Source organism: Vigna radiata, chromosome 9 (genome assembly GCF_000741045.1).
Source record: "Vigna radiata var. radiata cultivar VC1973A chromosome 9, Vradiata_ver6, whole genome shotgun sequence".
Classification (NCBI taxonomy): domain Eukaryota; kingdom Viridiplantae; phylum Streptophyta; class Magnoliopsida; order Fabales; family Fabaceae; genus Vigna; species Vigna radiata.
The window spans coordinates 7,709,133-7,731,187 of NC_028359.1; the positions used below are offsets into that span (position 1 = coordinate 7,709,133).

Here is a 22,055-nt window from a genome sequence, read left to right on the forward strand (position 1 = left end):
ATATCATTTTACTCTATAAATAAATTTAGATACGAAATTTAAATTCTTTATACTTTAAAAAAATATTCTTCTTTTTAAATGTTAGGAATAAAATTTATCAATTATTGAGTTAAAAAAAACTTAAAATGCATTTTGAACATAGTTATGTTAATTTTTTTTAAAATATAAGAAAGAAATTATATCAAAATTTGATATAAAAACAAATTTTAATTTTGTGTACAAACTTAAAATAATTTATTTCTTAATTTATCCCTAATAACCTTTTTTTATTATATATTATTAAATTATTAAAATAAAAAGTATAAAAGAAAGTGAATAAAGAATACTATAAAGAACAAAATTTGATGCGAACTATCGCTTTCTCTCAATTTCAGTCACAAAGAGAAGAAGGGCGATCTGATTCGCCATCGACGAAACATGAAACCCATGTTTTTCAATTTTCTAGGTATACGCAGCTTTATTTTATTTTTTATTTTTTTCTAGATTTAATGTTTCTTATTCAATGTTTGTCTTCCAATGGATTCTGCAATCTTAACTTTACCTCTGTTTTAGTAACCCTGAAATCGAACTAGATCTAATTTATATGCTGTTCAAAAGAGCTCCTTTTATCCATCTGAGAGATGTTAGAACAGGAAAGGTCAAACCCTAAATCGTGGAATATGGGTTTAGCTTTTGCAACTTTGTTAAATGTCGATTGATAAGTACCTAAGGTTTGTTTGAACACTTGTTTTTGTTATGAAACTTAGTATGAAATTTTCAGCCCTGTACAAGGATTTTTTTCTTAGTTTAATAAATGAGTTTTATATTATCAACTAATTGGAAATCATTGTTGGGTATAATTTTGAAGTTATTATTACTATGAAAATTGATAGACTTATTATACATGACGTTTCGAATTCCTCTACACATACATTACTTTTTTAAACTTAAAGTTCAACGTTTGTTTTGTCAAAATCACATTTCTCTTTTGCAAACGGGAATTTCTAGGCTGTGCTTTCATATAAATCTTAACATGTCAGATGTCTGAGTTTGTTCATGCAATATTAGATTGCTCTCGCTGTGCTGGATTGCAGGTATTTTCTGCTTCTTCAGATGACGAACATTGAGTTTCTACTGCCCCCTGTCTGTTCTTTATAGAAATTGTGGATCTTTATGATTTCGATGAGTAAATTCAAATATTGGACATTGGCTGGTTGATGTTTGACACATGGATGTTTGTTGCGTGCTATCATCCAGTCCCTTAACAATCAAAAGGAGTATCTGCTTAACATGGTTTTATGGTATTGGTTGTTAGATGGTACTCACACTGCTGTCATTAAATATCGTTGTTCATGTTACTTCATGTGTTGGATGCCTACTAAATATCACGGTAGCAAATAAGCTGTTTACTGTGAAAAATCTAACCTTGGAAGTCATAATGACTCCAAGATAATATGAACTTAAAAGAATTAGGATTTCCTTTACCTAGAAGTCCAGATTGATTTGAGTGATAAAAGTTGTTCAAATGGCTATACAGAATACAATTTTCTGCTTACATGTCTCACCATATTATCAAGGAAATAAATGAAGTTCCAAAAAATTGAATATATATGCTCCTAGGCAACTTGGCTAATTGAAAACAAATGTAGTTCTTTCTGTTAAGAAATTTTAATTGAATGATGAAACTTGAATAAAAAAAAATCAAGTGAAATATGTTGCCATGTAGCTGGAGGCAGCTTTCAATGGATAAAAATAGACAGTTGCATTTGGGACCATTTGGTGAGTTATGAGTAATACTAGCTTGGAGTTCTCCAGTTTTCCAGTTTTCCCGTATACCTTTTTGTGTAGTCTTTAGCTTTATGAAAATATCAAACTCGAGTGTAGTCCATAACTCCATTGCCTATCTAGTGTCGAGCCAAATGGATACTAAAGTTTTATTCTCTGACTGAGCTATAAACATGCAATGGCTACATGGTTAAGTATATAAAAGAAAAGTAACTAACAGTCAGAAGAAGGCCAGGTTCAATTTCAAGACATTGAACAATTCTGGCTTTAGAAGTCATAATAAGAACATATACTTGCCTTCTTGTTTTGGTGACTCTTAAACTACTTTTGAAGTGCATCATCAACTTTATCTACTTCAATTTAAGGGAGTGTACACCCTCATTTGCATACTTTAGAGACAAACTTTAGAGGGGGATTCTGGCGTAACGAAGCTATAGCGATTCCAATGATGGAAAACCTTTTCTTTATATTTCAAAGACAGAAATATGGAGTCCATGAACTTTCTTTAAGTTAGTCATATTAACTAAAAAAAAAAAAAAGAAGCAGCCTGTGTGAGAGTAGGGGATTCCCTGGTTTTCCTTGTCTCTAAGCTAACTTATTTTTCCTGAGACTACTATATCTCTGACATCAGTTATACATCAATTGACAATTAGATCGTGTATAGTATGACTTGTTAATATCAACATGGAAGAGGTGATAAGTAAGGACCAATCATGGTATAACAGCTTCCCCCCTCTACCCTAAAGAAGCTCCACCACTGAGCCAGTGTTTATAAACAGTAATTGGACCACAAGATTAATAATGCTCAACCACTGCTATTTACACAATCAAATGACTAATTTAACAAATATAACTATTCAAGCTTACCCCATATGTTTGCATACTCAACTTTTGAATGCATTACCCATGCTGATTCTGCTAAAATCAAATCAATCATTTGTTTACACAGGAAGAAGAGTAGTACTAGTCATTTACACATCACACATCACCTTATATATTTATAATATAGCGACTAAAGTACCTATGTAACCAACAATCAGCTAACTTTAGCATCGGTACTTAAATATGGGTAGATTTAATTAAGTTTGGTAGCTGGCTAATCAGAGTTATGTATTGGGAAATGTTTGAGTAGCTCTATTTACCAAAAAGTAATGGATAAAAGCTCTTGCTCATGATTCAGAGTTAAAGAAAAATAGTTGGCAATGTAGAAGTACTACAATCGAAATAACTACTGTAACAGTTGAGGGTTTTCATTTTGATGCATTTGAAATATCTACATTTATGTTCTTTATATCTAAGCAATTTCTAGTTACTTCTTCCATGGTTTCAAAACAGCGAGTACGATGATGAGGGCAATGGCCAGGATCAATATAATGGAAATCATCATGCATTTTCTTGACTTCTTTTGCAAACTTTTTGCAGTTTGGAGAGCGTCGTTACCCAGTCTCACATGATCAGTTGTGTTTGTCACCTGTTCATTACAAAATGGCATTTTTAAAAGACATGATTAGATGTATAATTCAACTGATTTTGTCTCTTTGTATAGTATGATTTTTAAACTTCTTGTGCTTACATGCCACAATCTAAATGTCTAAAACTTTCTTTGAATGAAATAATAGGAAGAACTAAACATCCCAAATATAAAGTGATCAAAAGTGTTGTTTGCATAGATAATAATAATCCAAAAGGTGAAGTTTGTTTTTGCTTAATTGGATGGGTAGAATGGAAAAAGCCAAAAAAAGAAATTCATTGTAGGTGCTAATGTACTGTTTTCCAATTATATTTAAAGTTTTGTTTGTGTACTCTAACATGTTAAAACTATAAATATGATTGAACAATAATTCCTACAATATCGTGTAAGTTTTGTACTAAAAGGAATAAAAAAGAAACAAATGGAAATTGTAAGTTATTATAATAATAATTATTTTATGAAAAATTAAAATTTTTCATAAAATATTTTTCACAATTGAAAGCAATTTACAATTTACATTATAGATCCCTGAGACCATTCAATCCCACCTAGTGGGTGAAGATTTTCTATTCCTCCCTAACACACCCAAATATACTACTAAAGTTGCTCTTTTATTTTCACTCTATTTCTACTTTTATCATGTTTCTCTTTACCTAAATATCTTCAACTAAATAGGACTATTTTTGTTTCAAAATATTGTTTTTTTCTTTAAACTAAATTATAAATAATTTAGTTTTTATAGTTTATAAAAGTTGTGTAAAATATCTTCTCTAAGAAATGATATGTGAAGTCTCGTGTCATATGAATTTTTACAGTGGATTATAATATAATCATATAATCTTTAATGTAGTTTAAATTTTTTTTATAATGATTTAGAAAAGAAAAATATATTTAACCATTTTTCATATATTTTAACTAGCCTTTTTGTTCTTCTACTACAAAAGGCATAAACGTATTTCACTCTCACCCTTTCAAATTTTGGTATTCAAAGGCATAAGGAGGAAAAAAATTAGTAAAATAATCATGTAATCACTTACTCAAATTATTAACTCTTAGTAATTCAAAGTAACTCTGTAGATGATCAAGCAAGAGTTCAAGAGCTAACTAAGAATTTTAACAGATGCATTTCTTTTGAAATTCAAATAAAATTCATATTGACATGCATTGCAGTAGATCGAATCCAATATAAAAGGTTATTATTATTATAATAATTATTTAATTAAAGCAAATCAAATCAATAAAAATTAATACTTCTTTTATAGGAAAATATTAAATATGTCTAACTATAATAATTGTTAGTAAATAAAAATAATAAAATTTCAATAATGCCTACGTTTTAATTAGTTTCAAGGCATAATCAATGTGGTCAAGATCATGAAATAAATTAAAACTATGTTAGGTAAGAAATTAAATAAAAATAAAAATCAAATAGTTAAAATAGTGATACATCAATTTAAATCAGTACCCAAATGAAAAGGAACAAAGATGATTTATCTTTAGGAAATAAAAAAAAAAAAAGTGATATAAGAGAGACAGATTAGATTAAATAAATAAAAAATGAAGGAATCAAGGAAAGATAAAGAAATCATGAAGAGGTAAAGAAATTTAAATAAAGACGAAGAAAAATCCTGGCAGATTTTTCCTAAGAACAATAAAAATAGTTGTTCAGAGGAATAATGTAATTCATAAGTGCATAAGAGAATAACACATCATTGAAATTGAATACGAAAAGTGTTCACAAAGTAGCCAGCTAGCTTTTCAAATTTATAGATATAGAGGATAATGTATATTGATATTGATATGCACGTAAATGCCTATAATAATAATAATAATAATAATAATAATATTTCTAACAACAAAATCATCATCATCATCATCATCATCATTATTATTATTATTATTATTATATGAAGAAAAAGAAAATAATGAAGATACATAACATCTCACTAAGAATTGGGGTAAGAAATAAGATGCTAATGTGAATATCTGGATATGTTGAAGATTAAAAATGTGGAAAGTGAAACTTGTCACAGAAAAAAAAAAGTTGGTGAATTGAAGCAAATATATCAGAAAGTGAGCCTTTATTTTTGAAATAGCTGTTGAAGTTACACAGACATTATGTGTAGAGCATAAAATCAGCAGAAATATTTATACAAAGGTTATTACGTATGCTAATAAAATTGTTAGGACAACCTTGTATTTTGTTAAACCAGCTGACAAAAATAAGAACTAGGAAGCACTGATGAGTGTTCTCTATGGATGTGCTTTCTTACCAAGAAGAATATCAATGCAAGATTACAACTAGACAGTGACAGAAAAAACAGCTTTATAGAATAATACAAGGAAACAAAAGACCATGATCATGATAAACCTTTGAGGGCTACAAAGAATATGAATTTATATAAGGAGACACCACAATGAATGTATCCAGAAACCAGTCACACCACACAAAACAAACATAACATCTGAATCATACAATATAAGAGAGGGCTTAAAAATTCTGCTCTAAGATGTTCTTTTGACACAAATGCATATGTTATGAACAAAAGGGTACAGGGCCACACACTCAAGTGCACTAGCTACTCTTCCAAGGTTTGAGAACACCCACAACTATGATAGCTACTATTATCAACAGTATAACGATGGCAATGCACATCCATTTTCGTGAGTTCTTCTGCAGTTTCTTAGCATTTTGAAGTGCAGTTGTCCCTCTCTGGACATGATCGACTGCGTTGTTGACCTGAACAAGTCTCTCATTAAGGAAAAATCAAACTAAATATGCCCTGTATTCCACATACACATGCATGCAAACACCAAATTAAGGGTGAGAGTGCAGAGTGAACAAACCTGACTTTCAATGTTATCCAGAATTTCTCCTTGAGCATCAACTAACACTGCCATGTCAAGGTAAATCTGAGAAATGGTAAAATAGAATTAGACATGCTATTGTTACAACTAGAATAAATATTTAAGACTGAGATATTCGTGTAGGCAAACCTGGTGTAAATCAAGAAGTTTTTTCTCAATCTCTTTCACAGCATCATGCCTCTCCTGAATTTCCTCTACTGTGTTTACTACCTGAACAATCCAGGTTTTCATATGTTTTAGTTCTCCACACAAGTGAAGAAAAATCATAACTACTATAATTTCAGATGTGTTACCAATATAAAACAATTGAAATTATTGACTACACCCCTGAAAAAAAAAATTATACTCTTTGGCCATGAGATAGAATGTGAAAACTTGCTTTACTGCATAAAGTTGATGTAAATAGAAAGATAATGAAGAAAATGTATTGATCATGAATTAATTTTTGACTAAGCCGTTTTCTTAAGGTATTAACTAAACCCACTTTTTCCAAGAAATGAGAAAGACAGAAAAGATAACATAATGTGTTGAACTTTTCAAAAGAAAAAGACAAATTCCAGTACAAATTCACAAACCAGGTACCTGTCCTCTGCCTGCTTCTAGAATTGCTCTCTGGAAGATTTGCTCACTGTTTCCAGTTTCTATCAGGTGATCAATTGTCTATCACAATCAATGATGGCCAATTACAACAAAATTTATATGCAGTGAATATCTCATCTCATCTTAAATCACAAGTTCATAAGTTAAACTCACCTCATCATCTGGCCTAGTCCCAGTAACTGTAACTCAAATCAAGTAATCACAGTGTCACAAAGTTAAGATGATTAAATACTTTCTAATATATAAGTTTAAACTAATAAATAAAGCAATTGTACTGCCATAGTGTACCACAGGGATGAAATGTTCAAACCTGTTATAACTCTTCTCTCCACAACCTCACGATATTCATCTTGTATTCTTTGTCTAAGAGTCTGAAGCACAACACATTGATGAGAAGACAGACATGAAGTTGGAAAAACAGCTTCTGGTGTTAGGTATTAAAAACTAAATATACCTGGAACTCTGTCATGAGATCCTTGAACTTTTTAGTCAAGGAACTGTGGTTTCAAGGAGAAGTAAATAATTTAGTTTTCCGGGTCCTTTTTATCAAGTACAATAATAAAAATGTGCACAACCAACTTACTTTGTCATATTCATCCTTGCTCTGTCTATACCTGTTCCCTTCTCACAGCCGGGCTTTTGTCTATTGGATAGATTCTGCACAAAACAATTCCTGAACAAATAATTTTCATACTTGTCTGAAAATTTTACAATAAATTGACACCTAATAGTAACAATTTTAAGCCAAATAGCTCAATACATCTTTGTTTATAGCCTCTATCTTTGTTTTGACACCATGAGCAATCTTTCCAACTTCATCAATATCTTTCTCCATCCTCTTCTTGATACCTGAAAGTAATGTTATAGGTATATTAGTCTTATAAACACTGCCTAAAAGTAATGCTATAGGTTTATTGTTCGAATGCATTGTAAGGAACAAAAGCAGTCTATCAAAAAAATTAAATTTGAAACATAAATATTTATCTAACTTGCCATTGTTGCTAGAAAGGCAATTTACCATGTGTCTGTCTGGCTATAGCTGCCTGACAAACCCAAGTTAATACAATTTCAGCTCCAATACCATTAAAATCTTACTAGGAAATTCAAAATTGGATGGTTCAATTAAAGCATATTTCATCCTAACACACGTTTAATGGCACATGCTTTAGTAACAGATTTGATTCATTGTTGTAAAGAGTATCAAATTTTACTCACATTTAATGTTAGTAACAAATGCAGTATATTAAAAAAAATGTCAGGTGTCTAGCCATGAAGTTAATACATTGTCAGCACCTATACCAGAAAATATTATAACTGAACTAGGAATGGATGATGTCAATTAAAAAACAAAACATTGCACTTGGTGTAACCAAAAAAATAAAATTGCATTGTAACAAAAACCTTTCATGGCAGATGCTTTTGTAACAGCTTTCGATTCCTCATTAGCTTCCTGGAAAAAGTACTCTTAGTTTATAAATGAGATCTTGCTGCTGGAAAGTAACAAACCATGAAGATAATGGATACCTTTAGCTTTTGAAGCAGCACCGCCAGCTTATCGATCTGTTTATCAACCTCATGGATCTAATATCAAAACAAAGAATATCAGTACATGTCAGGATATTAACTGTACTATTGAACAAACTACATGAAGAAAAAGTTGACTATGGAAACAGCATAATAAAAACCCTACAACATCTCAGTTCATAAATTTTCATCTTAAATAGTCAAATGCTTTACAATTTTAAAAAGCGTGCACATTGTGTACCTGCTTATTAAAAGCTTCCATTCCCATATCAGAGTTGCTTCTTGGAGCCTGTCCCATTTCAATGTCACTTTCTCTAGAAGGCTGGCCATTACCAGCCTCACCAACAAATGAATCCTGCAAGAAAGAATGTCAAATAACAATGATAGTAGTAAAAGGAAAAACAAACTATTCATAGACTTTGATCTTATAGCACAACAACATTGTACTAAACATAACCCATGCAATAACAAAACAAAACAAAAACATCAGAATCACTATCAGAAATCCAAAACCAAAAATCATGCCACAAACAGAATAAAACCTGAAATCTAATTGGGGATTAACCATGATCTGTGTTAAAGCAAGACACCGCCTTTAGGAAATTTTCCACTATCCATGTAGTGATTCAGCTATGAACTGAATTTTACTGCTTAGAATATCAGAACATGATGATTCCTATTCGTATCCCCACTAGAATCCAAGTAAAAAATTTGGGCACCTCTTAATGTTGTTTTTCTTTAAATAAAATAAAACAGAGTACGAATCTGACACTGAGATGGCAGAAAATTAAAACAGAAAAGCAAATAAGTTTAGCAACAGAACTACAAGACCCAGTGATCAAAATCGAATTTTGAAATCGAAAGTGGGAATTGCGGATATCAACTTACAGTGAGAAGATCGTTCATGGTGAATTATCAAATCAAACTGAGAGAGAAGGAAAAGAATGTCCAACGAACTATCTCTCAATGCTTTTTGCAAGACTTCAATAGGGATTCTGAAAATTTGTTAAATCGAAGAGGACAACAAAATTTGAATCAAGATTGTTATGGCAATGATTAAAAATTTCTATTATAATTCTTCTTAAATAATTTAACTTAAAGGAGTTTTCAGACAAACTATTTATCTTATTTATACATTTTAAATATCGGTGAAAATTATTCATCCTTATTGATTTTAGACAATAGTTTTATATGGAAAAGGTTTTATTTTCGTTATGTAATGGTAAAAGAAACTTAATTTTTTGTTTCAAAACAAATTCTAGAAAAAAAGTATATCCCGTGAGTTACGAATATGTTTTTCTATTTACTTTTACAAAAAAAATTATATAATTCGTTCACAAATATTTTTTATTTATTTTGGGCACTAAATTATAGGAAGAAAAATTATTATTTTTATTTAATTAAATATATATGAAGAAAATTTATTTTTTTTACAAATATTTCTTTTATATTTTGACATTAATTTAAGTTATATTAACATATTATAATTAATTCTCATAGTTTAGTATATTTATTATTTAAAATTTATAATTCTATAAGTACGTAGATTTATATTAATCTTATAAATACAATTAATATTATCAATGAAATACTTATTTGATAAATAATCATTCTTACTTTATTATAAAATATTTTAATTTTTTTACTAACTTAAGTATTGAACAATCCTTTACAGGTGAATTTCTATTTTCTTAACCACCGGTAGGATCTCGTCACCTGTCCATAAGTCTATACTCAAGATCTGGATAAGAACATTGACACCCAATATTGGGGCCCCTGATAAAGCACTTCCATCAGTAGAACACTTAAAGACAACACAAAAATAACATGTCTAAGAGATAAGAATAACTATTATTCCTAGAACTTTTACTCAATTTTTTGTTATTTAGTTATTCGCTTTTGTCTTTTATACTAATAATCACAAAACAAATCTTGGAAAAAGTAAGAAAGACAAGATGAACATTTGTCAACCAAAACCCTCCAAGTGAGGCACCAAAGTCCTCCAAGAGAGACACCCAAAGCCCTCCAAGTGAGACACCCAAAGCCCTCCAAGTGAGACACCCAAAGCCTTTTAAGAGAGGCACCACAACCCTCCAAGCTAGGCACCCAAAGCCCTCCTAGCGAGGCACCCAAAGCCCTTCCTAGTGAGCCACTAAAGCCCTCCGAGTGAGGCACCCAAGGCCCTTCAAGAAAGGGACCAAAAGCCCTCAAGGTAAGGCACCTAAAGCCCTTGAAAAAAAGGCCCCATAAGAAGATTCACATCATGAAAAAACACCAAGCTAGTAAAAGCAAATTGTCCCTTCTAACCAAGTATTGAGCTCAACATCCTAGTAATTGAGTTCGAAGAAAGCTCAATTTTCTAGTATCCAAATAAAAAAGCAGTTCGGCCTTACAGTGCCCGAACATAGTGCAATATATCGCCAAATACAAAAGTAGCTCAACCTTATAATGCCCGAACTCAATGTGGCATACAACAAAAGCCTCGACCTTATAGTGCCCAAACACAATGTAAGCACAAAAGAAATTGGCTCTAGGGTGCAACAAAGTCCGACCTAACCAGGTACAATTTGGTGTTTCCAATGTTGGAACACATAAACAATGCAATAGCCTAACATTCAAACACAAAGGTAACTCGGTGTAAGAAAAAGTCGAGTACATGAATTACGTAAAAAACCTAAAACAAATTCTCAGTCCAAGACACAAAAAAGGTTACATTGAGACACAACAATAGAAGGAAAATATGAAAACCTGCTCGGATAACACAAAAGAAACTAGGAAAGACCAAACAACCCCTCAAAAACGACATAAAACTTATACGGTTAAGGTCATCCTTTTAGTCTCTCATTCGGTCAAGTTGCCACTATTATTTGGGCGACTCTTACTCGACAAACCCTAAAAAAAAAAACAAACATGAACTCAAAAAATAGCATGGAGAAGACTTAAGGAGAGGCAAGAACAAAATCAAAGTCTTCTCCAACTTAATCAATAAATTCAAATTTAAATAACCTATAAGAAAGCCTAGTAATAAATATAATAGATTATTAAAATAAAACTATATTAGTAAATTTATAATTGTTTATATAAGATAAGTATAAAATAAATAATTTTTATAATTTTATTATGAGTAAATTTTTTATCATAAGTAATTAATTAAATTTTAAAATAATTACAAAATAAAGAAAAAAGATAAAGTTAATAAGAAAGTATATAAAAAAATGTTAAAGAGCAGTTATAGAAGATACATTATCATTAATAAATATATATTATTTCAAATAATTATTTTATACTTCTAATATTACATACATGGAATATAAGAAAAGAGAAACCCTAATCCCTAACCCAGAAACTCAAAGGAGAATGTGGGAAGGCAAAATCTGAGAAAGAAGACGAATAAGGCTCTGTTTCTGCCATTGGAGAATGCCGAAATAAACAAATGCAATATCTACGACGCTACAAACAAAACAAATCAGCTGTCGTTTTTTCCTTCTAGTATTCAACCGAGCTAGCTGAACCGATTCTATACTACAAGAGTTTGATCGAGTTTACCAACTCAAAAACGATTCTACGGCGAGTTAACTGCGTTGGAAGGTTTGAAAATGGAAATGATTGATTTGCAGTTTTTACGACCTGAAATTTAATCCAACCAAGAAAGAAAGAAGAAAAGCAGAAACCCATAACATTTGTCTTTCAAACTGTAATGCTTTGCTGGCCTCGAAATGCCGCTGTTTTCTCTGTTTTCAAAGCTTCTTCACGATTTCTCCATTCCTCTTCTCCCCAAACTCACCCCAATTTCCCAATCCCACGCAGCAATTCGCCCCTTTCTTCTCTTCTCTCTGACCTTGTCTCTTGCGCCAACGACAGCGCCATGGCTGGTGTTTTGGCTCGTCACAAGCTAGAATTAACCTCCAACCTGGTTCTGGGCGTTTTGAGGGGCTACAAGCAACTGGGTAGGGCCAAAACCTTGAAATTTTTCACCTTGGCGGGGACCCACATGGGTTTTCACTTTGATGATTCCGTGGTTGAGTACATGGCCGATTTCTTGGGTAGAAGAAAGCTCTTTGACGACGTCAAATGTTTGCTGACCACAGTGGCGTTTCACAAGGGTGGAGTGTCGCCTAAGGCATTGGCCATTTCCATCAGGTTTTTGGGGAGACAAGGAAGAATTAAGGAAGCAATTTCACTGTTTGAGGATATGGAGACTGTGTTCAACTGTAAGCCTGATAACCTTGTGTGTAATAACATGCTTTATGTTCTTTGCAAGAGGGAATCATCTTTGGAGATGATTCAGCTTGCACTTTCAATCTTTCACAAGATTGAAACTCCTGATACTTATTCCTGCAGTAACATGATTGTTGGTTTTTGTAAGTTTGGTAGAGTAGAGTCAGCCCTTGAGATTTTTAATCAAATGGAAAAGATTGGAGTGCTCCCTACTCGATCTGCTGTTAATATTCTTATTGGGGAGCTGTGTTTGACTAGTGCAAAAGAAGGATCTGTTGAGAAAGTGAGAGTGAGGAACACTCGGAGACCATATACTATATTAGTCCCTAACATGGGAGGAAATAGTGATGCAATGCAGCCTGCAGTTCAAGTGTTTTGGGCAGTTTGTAAGGCTGGATTGTTACCTAGTTCTTTTGTTGTGGTTAAGCTTATCTGTGAGCTTTGTCGCTTGAGTTATACAGAAGAAGCTGTTAGAGTTTTGAGGATTGTTGAGGAAAGGAAACTGAGGTGTGCTCATGAGGGTTACTCTGTTGTTATAAAGGCATTGTGTGAATGTCACAGAGTGGAGGAAGCTAGTGATTTGTTTGGGAGGATGTTGAGTCGTGGCTTAAAGCCAAAGTTGGTTGTTTATAATTCTGTTATACCTATGCTGTGTAAATTGGGAAAGTTAAAGGATGCTACCAGGGTCTTTGAGATCATGAACAAGAACAGATGCCTTCCTGATGATTTAACCTACACTGCTCTGATCCATGGTCATGGTGAGGGTAAGAACTGGAAAGTTTCTTATGACTTGTTGATTGAAATGTTGGGTTTGGGATTGCTTCCAAATTTTCACACTTACAATTTAGTAGAGAGTCTTTTGAGAGAACATGATCGGTTGGATCTGTGTGTTAAATTGGATAGAAAATTGGAGAACCAGAAGTTGCAGAAGTTGTGTAGAGGAGGTGAACTAGATGCTGCTTATGAGAAAGTGAAATCAATGCTGGAAAAGGGTATTCCTTTATCAGTTTATGCTAGAGACATTTTTGAACAGGTGTTTCAGAAGTGTGGCAAGCTAAAAACAGCACGTCAGTTACTGCAGAATACTAAAAGAGTTCAGGAGGCTGAGGATATTGACAAAACATAGCTTTTTCCCTCAATCTTAGTTTCAGTTTGTATTGTATCTTCTAAAAGTCTTGCATTGTCTGGTAAAATCTTCCAAGTTTATCACTGTAAATTGAATAAAAGAAAAGAAAGGGCTTTTGATCTTTAACTTTTTCACTTATAGACCAATCCTCAAGATCAAGGTACATTGTATCACTCAGAAGAGATTCATCATCATTAAACAAATAAGTAAATAACACAATACTTTTAAAACTATTATAGATTAAAACTAAATAAGTGAGTTATTTTGATCCATTAACTTTAATTTATCCATGATCATAAGCAAAAACAGGTGAATTGGAGCATATTGGCCTAAAATCCTTTAGTGGTGAAGAAGAGCGAAGAGCAATGGATGTTCGGTCCAAAAACTGCACGTAATTTTTATAAGCCTAATATGCACTTACTACGTCTGAAAGAAAGCCCTGCAGAATTCTACCATGCCTATGTTTAAATTTTAGGTTCATGAATTCAATCAATTCGGCTACCCCAGTTCTTACCACGTCTTTTTCCCTGTTGTCATTCTTTCTCTTTTCTGTTTTATTTTATATTTCGGAAATTAGTTCCAGAAACGTAATTTCGAAAATACATTCTATATCAACCTTCACTGTGGCTGAAACTAATCTTACATAGTTATTCTTGAATTCTATTTTACAAAACTTCCTTCGTTATTCTTTAACCCCTTCACTTGTATTTTCTCTCCTATTTCTTCCTTTGTAAAAAACAATAGAATTTTATCAAAATTTCATTCTCGGTCCAGTTTTGACAACAAAGGCCCTAACGATGTGATGCCAGCAGGGTTTCAAAAACATTAATAGGACTAGAACAATCCAACCATAGGAAGAACACAACTGAACTAGTACACAAAAATAGGACAAAAAAATGAGAAAAGAAAGGTCCTTCAATTAGTGAACATTGCGCAACTGAAGCCAATGACAATACGAAAAGTAGAGAAAAATGGTAACACAGAAAACACAAACAATGTAAATTTATCATCCTTTTACAACATAAAAGTCTTGCCCTATTCTTTCCTATATAGTTTGGCCTGGAAATTACACTATAAAAGGCCAATGGCGAGTATAGGAAACATTATTCCGTATGTTTTCTTCTCTTTGGTTTTCCTTCATGAGAATTTTCTGGGGACATAGAGGAAAAGCCATTGCTGTGACCATGCGAGACCTCAGACAAGTTGTATTTAGATTTAGATTTAGAATTAGATTCGTGTCTTTTTCTTGAAATACTTGATGGCTCAGTAAATTCAGACAAAGAGCTTTTCTGTCTGCTACCTTTTGATGAAGCTGCACGTCCACCACTTTGCATAGGAAAGTATCGCGATGAAGTTGTCCCTGTGATTCCAGAAGAACGTCGATGTGCATCTCTTACGTTGGTTGAATTGAGGTTCTCAAGTTCTTTAGGATTAGGGTAATGGACGGTTGAAACTCGCATTGAAATCTTTGCTGCAGTAAAGCAAAATAAATAACTTCTCTTAATGCTTGAATTCAAAGGCTACAAAATTAAAAACATATAAGAATAAAAAGTGGTATTAAACACTCCCAAGAACCAGAGTCTAGTAAGACAGTGACAAAGAAAAGTAGTCAAATACAGCAAGGAAAAATCCAATCCAATATAAAAAGGGTGGGGGAAGGTGGGATGGGAACAAAAAAGGGAGTGATATCCACCTGATTTCACAGTTTCTAAAAAACATAGCTAATGAGAAAACTGATGGTCAAGTTCAAAGTCAAGTGTAAATCACTTAGTACTGTACTTACAATATAACTTCCTGTTACATGAATTGAGGTTTCATGGTTCACACAAGGATAGAAACCAGACTTGAAATTCGTGAAAATTACTAGCAAATGTTGAGCTGGAGAAATGGGCTGGTTGGCCAATTTGGTAGAAGCGATCTAGAAGCTTTTCAAAAGATACTCAAAGTTGCTTGTAAGAAAATGAGAATTTTCATATTGAGTTTTATTATTTTAGAAGGTTAAACAAACACACCGGAACTTTTTAGAAGTGATTTTTAAAAGAAGAAAAAAATGTGGAGCAAATGAACTCTCACTATCACAACTCATTAACTATGACTATATAAGGGGAAAAAATATATACTTGAGGTACTAACTCAGGGATGTTGCAGCAAGTATATCCAATCCAACACCATTGTAAAGGCTATTTACTCAGACAACTTTTGACGTAGAACCAAGCACTACCCCATCTTACGTGTTCTTATGACTTGAGATTTTACCTCAAATTATAGTAACTAACAATAAAGCTCTCTTGGAGAGCTGTGGTAGTTCTCAAATAATTCTTACATTGAAATAACCAAAGAACAAAGATTAGTCATGGTCCCATCTCAAATAAAAGTAACAAAACTCTTACATTTTCAGCCAGAATAATTCTCAGAATTCTTGTTGATATCCTTCATATAACAGTAACAGAGGACATTAAACAAAAAACAAAATCTACGGATACTTACCCATTTTTGGTTCTGTAGAGGAAACAAAAACCGTTTCGTCTGGCTCCTGAGCAAAAAAGCTTACAAAATCATATGCCTTACCTGCCAACAAAAAATGAAAATTAAGGCACTTGCAGAAAGCAATCATATTCATTTACAACACACACACACACACATAGAAGAAAAGCACCAAGTTAGAGATCAATTATGCAGAAATTGAAGTTGAAAACATACGTTAATGGTGGCACAGATGATTAATTTTACTTACCTGATGAACCCTCAAAGTGGGCTAGTTTACCACCATTATCAAGTGTGAGAGACAATTTCTTTCCATGTATGTCAGATAAAAAATCCTGGACAACATCATAATCGCATCAAACAAGACAATAATGGTAATAACTAACACAGCACCAAACAGGGCTCTTCCACCATCTAACTCCTAGATGGAAGGAAACACCCACCAATACAGATACCAGCTCATTTGAATAAAACGCAACCTTAAAAAGCTATGAAAATTTGACGAGTCTCCTATAATAAAATAAGGACAAAAATGTAAGCAAATGAATAGAAGTAATACACAAAAATCTATTTTTCGACACTCCTTAATGAGATATAGCACAACAAAAATTAACATGAAAGGAATTTTTAATCACCAAGCAGAATCTAACACAATCAAAAACTACACTTAGTAGAGAGGCTTGATAAAAAAAATGAAACCTAATTGTTTGAAAACTGAAGTCAATGTACCTGTTTTTATCTTTAAATTTGTTTGATACTACACTTGATTTTTCACTTTTGTGATGACAACAATATGAATCCTTAGTGCTTTTTCTTTTTCACTTAGTTGGCATAAGTAGTTCAGATTCAGTTCAAAACAAATAAACAAACCAAAGGCATAAAGGGAAAACTTACATTGGAAGAAGGCAACTTAAGAAACAAAAGTTCTGTTGAGTCAGTCAAGTCAATGAGAGCTTCATTGTTGTCTTCTACGTATTCTGCAGATGGCCTGTAACCTTCTGCGCCATCCAAATCCGCCATTGGCATTTGCAGAAAATAAAAGAAACCCTAAGAAAACGCAGAAGGAAGGAAGTTAGAAAATCAAATAGCGGAATTAAACAAAAAAACATTGAACAAAACAATTAACATATGAAATACATACGTTCCTCTTCCTTAATTTTCTCTTCTTGCGCTTGTTTCTTTCTCTAAGCCGCTGATTCAGAATCTCTTTCCTTCTGTGTTGGTGTTCTTCGGTGCCTCTTACGAGAAACCCTAGATTCCTTGCTTGAACTTATAATTAAAATTACCAATAGTATTGTTCTCTTTCCCAAATCATTGTGAAATGAAGGTTGGTCGGAATAGAAGGTTCCAATAAGCAAGTATTTATATGTTGGAATTTGTAAATTGAAAGTTATTTTTCCTTCACCAAAATTATTAAATGATAAAATTATTTATTTTTTAACGTAATATGTAAAAAAAAAAAAAGTTATGAATCGTTTTTATTTATACTAGTAAAAACGCGTATTATTTTTTTATAAAATTATAAAAATAAATATAAATAATTTTTACAATTTAATTATATATAGTTTTTATTTATTTTATAAATGATTTTTGTTTATATAGTAGATTAATTTTATAGATAGTTTTTATTTATTTTGTAAATGTTTTTTATTTAGTCTAGTAGATTATTTTTATTTATTTAACTTAAAAAATTAGTTAAATTTTAAAAAATATTAAATTTAAAAAATCAGTTAAATTTAAATAAAAATATAACTTAAAAGATAAAAGTGAAAAAAAAAATAGACACAGAAAAGAATAATCTCTTTTATATATAAATATAAGTTTATTTTGTAAATGACTTTTATTTACTTAGTAGAAGATGATTTTTATATATTTAATTTAAAATTTATAAAAAATGACTAAATTGAAAAAAATCAGGTAGAACTGAAAATAAAAGGTTTAATAAGTTCGAAAATCTCTATATATAGAATTTTGTGTCAATTAAATCCCTATATTTTGAAGTAGTTCATTTAGTCCTGTTTAGGAAAAATTAAATCAATACGGGGTCTTCCGTTAAATTTTATTGACGGCATCAAAATTATTATCTGAAGTAGACTTAAATAATTTTTTAATTTAAAAAAAATTAAAAAAGGTCTCTGCCATATCATCTGCCATATCAACACCCCCTGACACGTCGTCGTCGTCATCTCCACACAAACCTGATTTCTCCCCAAAAAACCCTAGCCGTCACAGCACCGTCACTGCACCGCCATCCTCATCGGCAGTCGTCCTCTCTAACGCATTATCAACACCCAAGCCGCCGTCACAGAACCACCATCACACACCTTCATCAAGCAGAAACCAGCAGCCACTACAAAAACGCCATTTTCCACCAGACTGGCGCAACCATCCTCGCCGACCATTACCTCACCACCGCGAATCGAACCCAACCTCTATCATCATCCAATTCATTCCACCATTGCGCAACCTAGAAATGCCAGAAAAAACTTAGTATGATAATTTATCCTAGCACAGTGTCCAAGTTTTTCAGCAGCTGTTGGTCGGTGATCCTCATTATCAGCTAAAAGGTGCCTAACAGTGGCAGGAATATGACTGACAGAGAAAAAAGTCTGAAAATGTTCTGTGAGTTTTGTTGATTCTTTCTCTTCTTTATCCTTTAAGACTGCAAGGAAGCATATGATGAGTCCAACCCTCAGGAACACAGATTTTGATGATCCCATTTGGTGTTACAATCTGCAACAGAGAAATAAATCCCAACAGCATCAACTCTAAAACAAAAACAAAAAACTAATCACATCCCATTTTTTCATATCAGAAGTCTGTGCATACACATTAATCATTAAGCTAAAATAGGAACATTCTTGAATCAAAATTAGAGCTTTATCTCAGCAACTCATCCCTCCTTATATACTCTGGTGTAGCTCTAGTTTGAGAAGCACACCAAAACCCCAGAAGCGCGAACCAAATTCGTCCATTCCCTTTCCTCTAGAGATTCTGAAACCTGCAAAAAAATCAAAGAACCTAGAAACAAAAACCAAAATCGCAATTTTAAAACCTTCTGCAAAGTTTGAATCTTTCGCAGAAAACACCAAGACCTAGAGGAAGCTTCTCTGCAATGGCGTGACCAATGATTGAGTAGCTCTCAGCTTCCGTGATCTTTCAGTGATGGAAGTTTGCACATCGAAGCCACAGAAGGCAAACCCTTACGCAAATCCCAAAAGCCCCACTTAGTCCCGCTGCAACCGAGAACCACTGCCGGAAAGATGACGTTGTCGCTGGGAATCAGTCTTCGTTCTTCCCGTTCTACAGCCGAGCCTGCGCGCTTTCTGAAAAAGTCTCCAACGCCGACGGGACGAAGCAGGAGCGCAACCTCCACGCCAACGAGGTTCTTCCGGAGGTCGTTTCCTCCGTCGTCCCCGGTTAAACACATAAGGGTCGTGTTGACGCGGTGTTAGAGAAAGTAAAAAAATAATTGGAGTAGTGCACTAATTAAAGTTTATGTGCCACGTAATTCTCAAATGCCACACCGTTTAAAGAATTTAAAAAAAAAGACTTTTTTGTTTTAATTTTTCATAAATAGAGACTAAATTGAACTATTTTAAAATATAGGGACCTAATTGACGTAAAACTATTAATATAGATAATAGTATAAGAGGGTAGAAGATAATATAGATTATTCTAACATTATACTAATATAATTTCTAACTAATCACAAATAAAAAGAAAAACATTAATAACCGGTGAAACTCGTTTTTTTTTTTATAATTAATTCTGTACATATTTTGTGACCATATTTCCATATGGATGGGCTCTTAAGACTTAGTTTACAGGTAGGTGGATGGACCTTAAGGTTGAGTTTGTAGATGGATGAGCCTTTAAGGTTGAGTTTATTATGCATTGATCGTGGAGGTTGGTTTTATTTACTTTGGTAGTTGAGGTCAAGCTTTATCCTATTGGAATTTGGTCGTGTGTATCCAACTTGGTAATTGAGGTTGAGCTTTTTGAGTAGCTAATCAAGTCAAGTTCATGAAGAAGGTTGGCCCTGAGGTCGAGCTCCTTGAGACGAAGGTTGTGTAGGTCAAGCTTCGTGATGGCCACAAAGGTCGAGCTCTTTAGTTGATGGTCGTGGAGATCGACCTCCTCTATGGTCATGAAGGCAGAGCTTTATAAGATGAAGGGCAAAGAAATTGAGCTTCATGATAGGCATAAAGGACTGGAAGTGTTAAGATCTCTCTCTTTAATTGTTGAAATGGGGTCTCATACTCTTCGTTCTATCTGTAAGTTTGAGCTCCTTTTAGGATTTTGTACATAAGTTTGGTCTTTAGTGACATGCATGGCAAGAAACAAGTCAGGGCAACTAACTTGTCGTTTAGACTGAACCTCTTTCAAGTTGGTCGGACTTCTCATGCTGAGTATGGCTTTGCACTTGTCTGGGTTGACTTTTATCCCTCACGAGGTTATCATGAAGCCTGGGAATTTTCCATCTTCGCCAAAGAAACATTTTTATGGGTTCAACCTCACGTTGTGGTGTCACATTTTTGTCAAGAACTATTTGTAAGTGTGTAGGGTGGTGAGTTGTGGTTGTAGATTTGATGACCATGTCATCTACGTAGACTTCCATTATATTTCCTATGAGCTCATATAACACCTTATTCGTCAGTCGTTGGTAGGTTGTTCATGCATTTCTCAATCCAAAGGACATAACCTTATAACAAAAGTTGGTAGCTTTCGGGGAGATAGGAAAGTCCTCAGGCTTCCTCCGCTTCGTGCTTGGTTGAGTTGTTTTATTCATCATAAGCTTAGCGCTAAAGAGAGAAGTCTCGAGTTCTTTGCGAATTTTGCTCCAAAGGTCAGCTATGACCCATTGGAGTTCGCGTAAGCCAGTTTGTTGGGGACTTTTGCGTATCTACAATTGTGGGATGATGAATGATCACCTGGTTGGTTCCTATCTTGCGAGTATTGGGTAAATGTTTAGGTATTGACTTTAAGGATGAGTGAGATCGGGGAAACGTTTTATTGCGATCCCACGGTGGACGACAATGATCTTATTCGAATTTTGAGCGTGGACTTTGGAATAAGTGGTGAGATCCTACCTAACAGTGATTTGATTACTTCTTCTATGTGAATAGGGATTCCTCGTTGACGAAAGGAGAAAATCCACTTGTAAAGACACTCTGATGCTCAAGTCAGTAAAAAGGTTAAAATCTTTTATGTGTGAGTGAGAGTGATTATGAAATGAATATCCTTGGATGATACTAATTGTATTTATAAGAGTGACATAAATTGTGAACAAATTTTCTTATTAAAATAATAATTATAAGGGAGAACAATAACAATATAATAAATATAAGTAAAATTATAAATAATAATCAACATACATAATTATCGAGTTTTAGTTATATTATGTGAATATGACTTAAATAAGAGTAGATGAGACTACTTTATTATGAAGAGATTAAAAAACATCATTTTAGTCACACTTTTTAACTTGTCTATTAGATTATGAAAGAATATATTGCAATATGATTGTATATATATATATATATATATATATATATATATATATATATATATATATATATATATATATATTTTAATATTTACTACATATTTATTTTATTAATTTCGGTTTCTCAATTTTATTAAATTGTAAAATTTCTTTTCTTATGGAACATGTTTAATTTTCATTTTTCTTTTTATTATCGAAGAAGAATCAAGGGTTAAATATGTTTTTCGTTCCCCAACTATTGATCGTTTTTGTGTTTAGTCCCTCTTTCAAACTATAGTATAATTTAGTCCTTCAACTTTAGAAAACTCTGGTTTTAGTCATCTTTACCAATTTTTTTTTAACTTTATTTGCTGTTTCAAATGCATTTCTCAGTTAACATTGAAGCAAAAATGTGTCAAACAGTGTAAACAATCCAAATGCTATAATGTAACGTGCTTGAAATAGCAAATAAAGTTTAAAAAATTTGGTAAAAAAGACTAAAACCATAGTTT

The 22,055-nt window shown here is 32.8% G+C and overlaps 3 protein-coding genes and 1 long non-coding RNA gene across 6 annotated transcripts; 2 read left to right on the forward strand and 2 right to left on the reverse strand.

Annotated features, from left to right (window-relative positions):
* Nucleotides 1-336: 336 nt before the first annotated feature.
* Nucleotides 337-3,409, forward strand: LOC106773043. Of its 2 annotated transcripts, XR_001376656.2 has the most exons (3): nt 337-445; nt 1,074-1,297; nt 3,187-3,409. It is a non-coding gene; the product is annotated as an uncharacterized LOC106773043 (long non-coding RNA). The 2 variants fall into 2 exon arrangements; XR_002669685.1 differs by lacking the exon at nt 3,187-3,409 and having other exon boundaries at nt 1,048-1,276.
* A 2,135-nt stretch (nt 3,410-5,544) lies between these two features.
* On the reverse strand, nt 5,545-9,295 carry LOC106773579 (syntaxin-132-like). Of its 2 annotated transcripts, none has more exons than XM_014660282.2 (13): nt 9,116-9,292; nt 8,469-8,582; nt 8,228-8,284; nt 8,105-8,153; nt 7,464-7,552; nt 7,287-7,360; nt 7,158-7,200; nt 7,014-7,074; nt 6,857-6,882; nt 6,686-6,763; nt 6,233-6,313; nt 6,083-6,148; nt 5,545-5,975 (listed from the first exon to the last, which is right to left on the reverse strand). In XM_014660282.2, exons 1-13 carry the CDS (start codon nt 9,131-9,133, stop codon nt 5,811-5,813), a joined length of 921 nt encoding a protein of 306 aa, XP_014515768.1. In that variant the 5' UTR covers nt 9,134-9,292; the 3' UTR covers nt 5,545-5,810. The 2 variants fall into 2 exon arrangements, with proteins under 2 accessions (XP_014515768.1, XP_014515769.1); XM_014660283.2 differs by having other exon boundaries at nt 5,886-5,975; nt 6,083-6,129; nt 9,116-9,295.
* A 2,253-nt stretch (nt 9,296-11,548) lies between these two features.
* On the forward strand, nt 11,549-13,705 carry LOC106773694 (pentatricopeptide repeat-containing protein At3g53700, chloroplastic). Its single transcript, XM_014660431.2, has one exon. The coding sequence runs from the start codon at nt 11,925-11,927 to the stop codon at nt 13,569-13,571; it is 1,647 nt and encodes a 548-aa protein (XP_014515917.1). The 5' UTR covers nt 11,549-11,924; the 3' UTR covers nt 13,572-13,705.
* Nucleotides 13,706-14,457: 752 nt separating this feature from the next.
* LOC106773616 lies at nt 14,458-17,383 on the reverse strand. The gene is made up of 5 exons (XM_014660337.2): nt 17,197-17,383; nt 16,950-17,102; nt 16,306-16,390; nt 16,059-16,139; nt 14,458-15,042 (listed from the first exon to the last, which is right to left on the reverse strand). The coding sequence occupies exons 2-5, from the start codon at nt 17,079-17,081 to the stop codon at nt 14,675-14,677; spliced, it is 666 nt and encodes a 221-aa protein (XP_014515823.1). The 5' UTR covers nt 17,082-17,102; nt 17,197-17,383; the 3' UTR covers nt 14,458-14,674.
* Between the last annotated feature and the right edge of the window lie 4,672 nt (nt 17,384-22,055).

What these genes read in the sequence shown, in the direction of transcription:
- LOC106773579 (XM_014660282.2), bottom strand. An exon ending in GGAGAGAAGAGTTATAACAG is followed by an intron (nt 6,883 to 7,013) that starts GTTTGAACATTT and finishes TTTGAGTTACAG; the next exon opens with TTACTGGGACTAGGCCAGAT. An exon ending in TGGATAACATTGAAAGTCAG is followed by an intron (nt 5,976 to 6,082) that starts GTTTGTTCACTC and finishes AGACTTGTTCAG; the next exon opens with GTCAACAACGCAGTCGATCA.
- LOC106773694 (XM_014660431.2), top strand. Translation starts at nt 11,925, where the DNA reads ATGCTTTGCTGGCCTCGAAATGCCGCTGTTTTCTCTGTTTTCAAAGCT.
- LOC106773616 (XM_014660337.2), bottom strand. Translation starts at nt 17,081, where the DNA reads ATGCCAATGGCGGATTTGGATGGCGCAGAAGGTTACAGGCCATCTGCA. An exon ending in CCACTTTGAGGGTTCATCAG is followed by an intron (nt 16,140 to 16,305) that starts GTAAGTAAAATT and finishes TTTTGTTGGCAG; the next exon opens with GTAAGGCATATGATTTTGTA. An exon ending in CTCTACAGAACCAAAAATGG is followed by an intron (nt 15,043 to 16,058) that starts GTAAGTATCCGT and finishes GCTTTACTGCAG; the next exon opens with CAAAGATTTCAATGCGAGTT.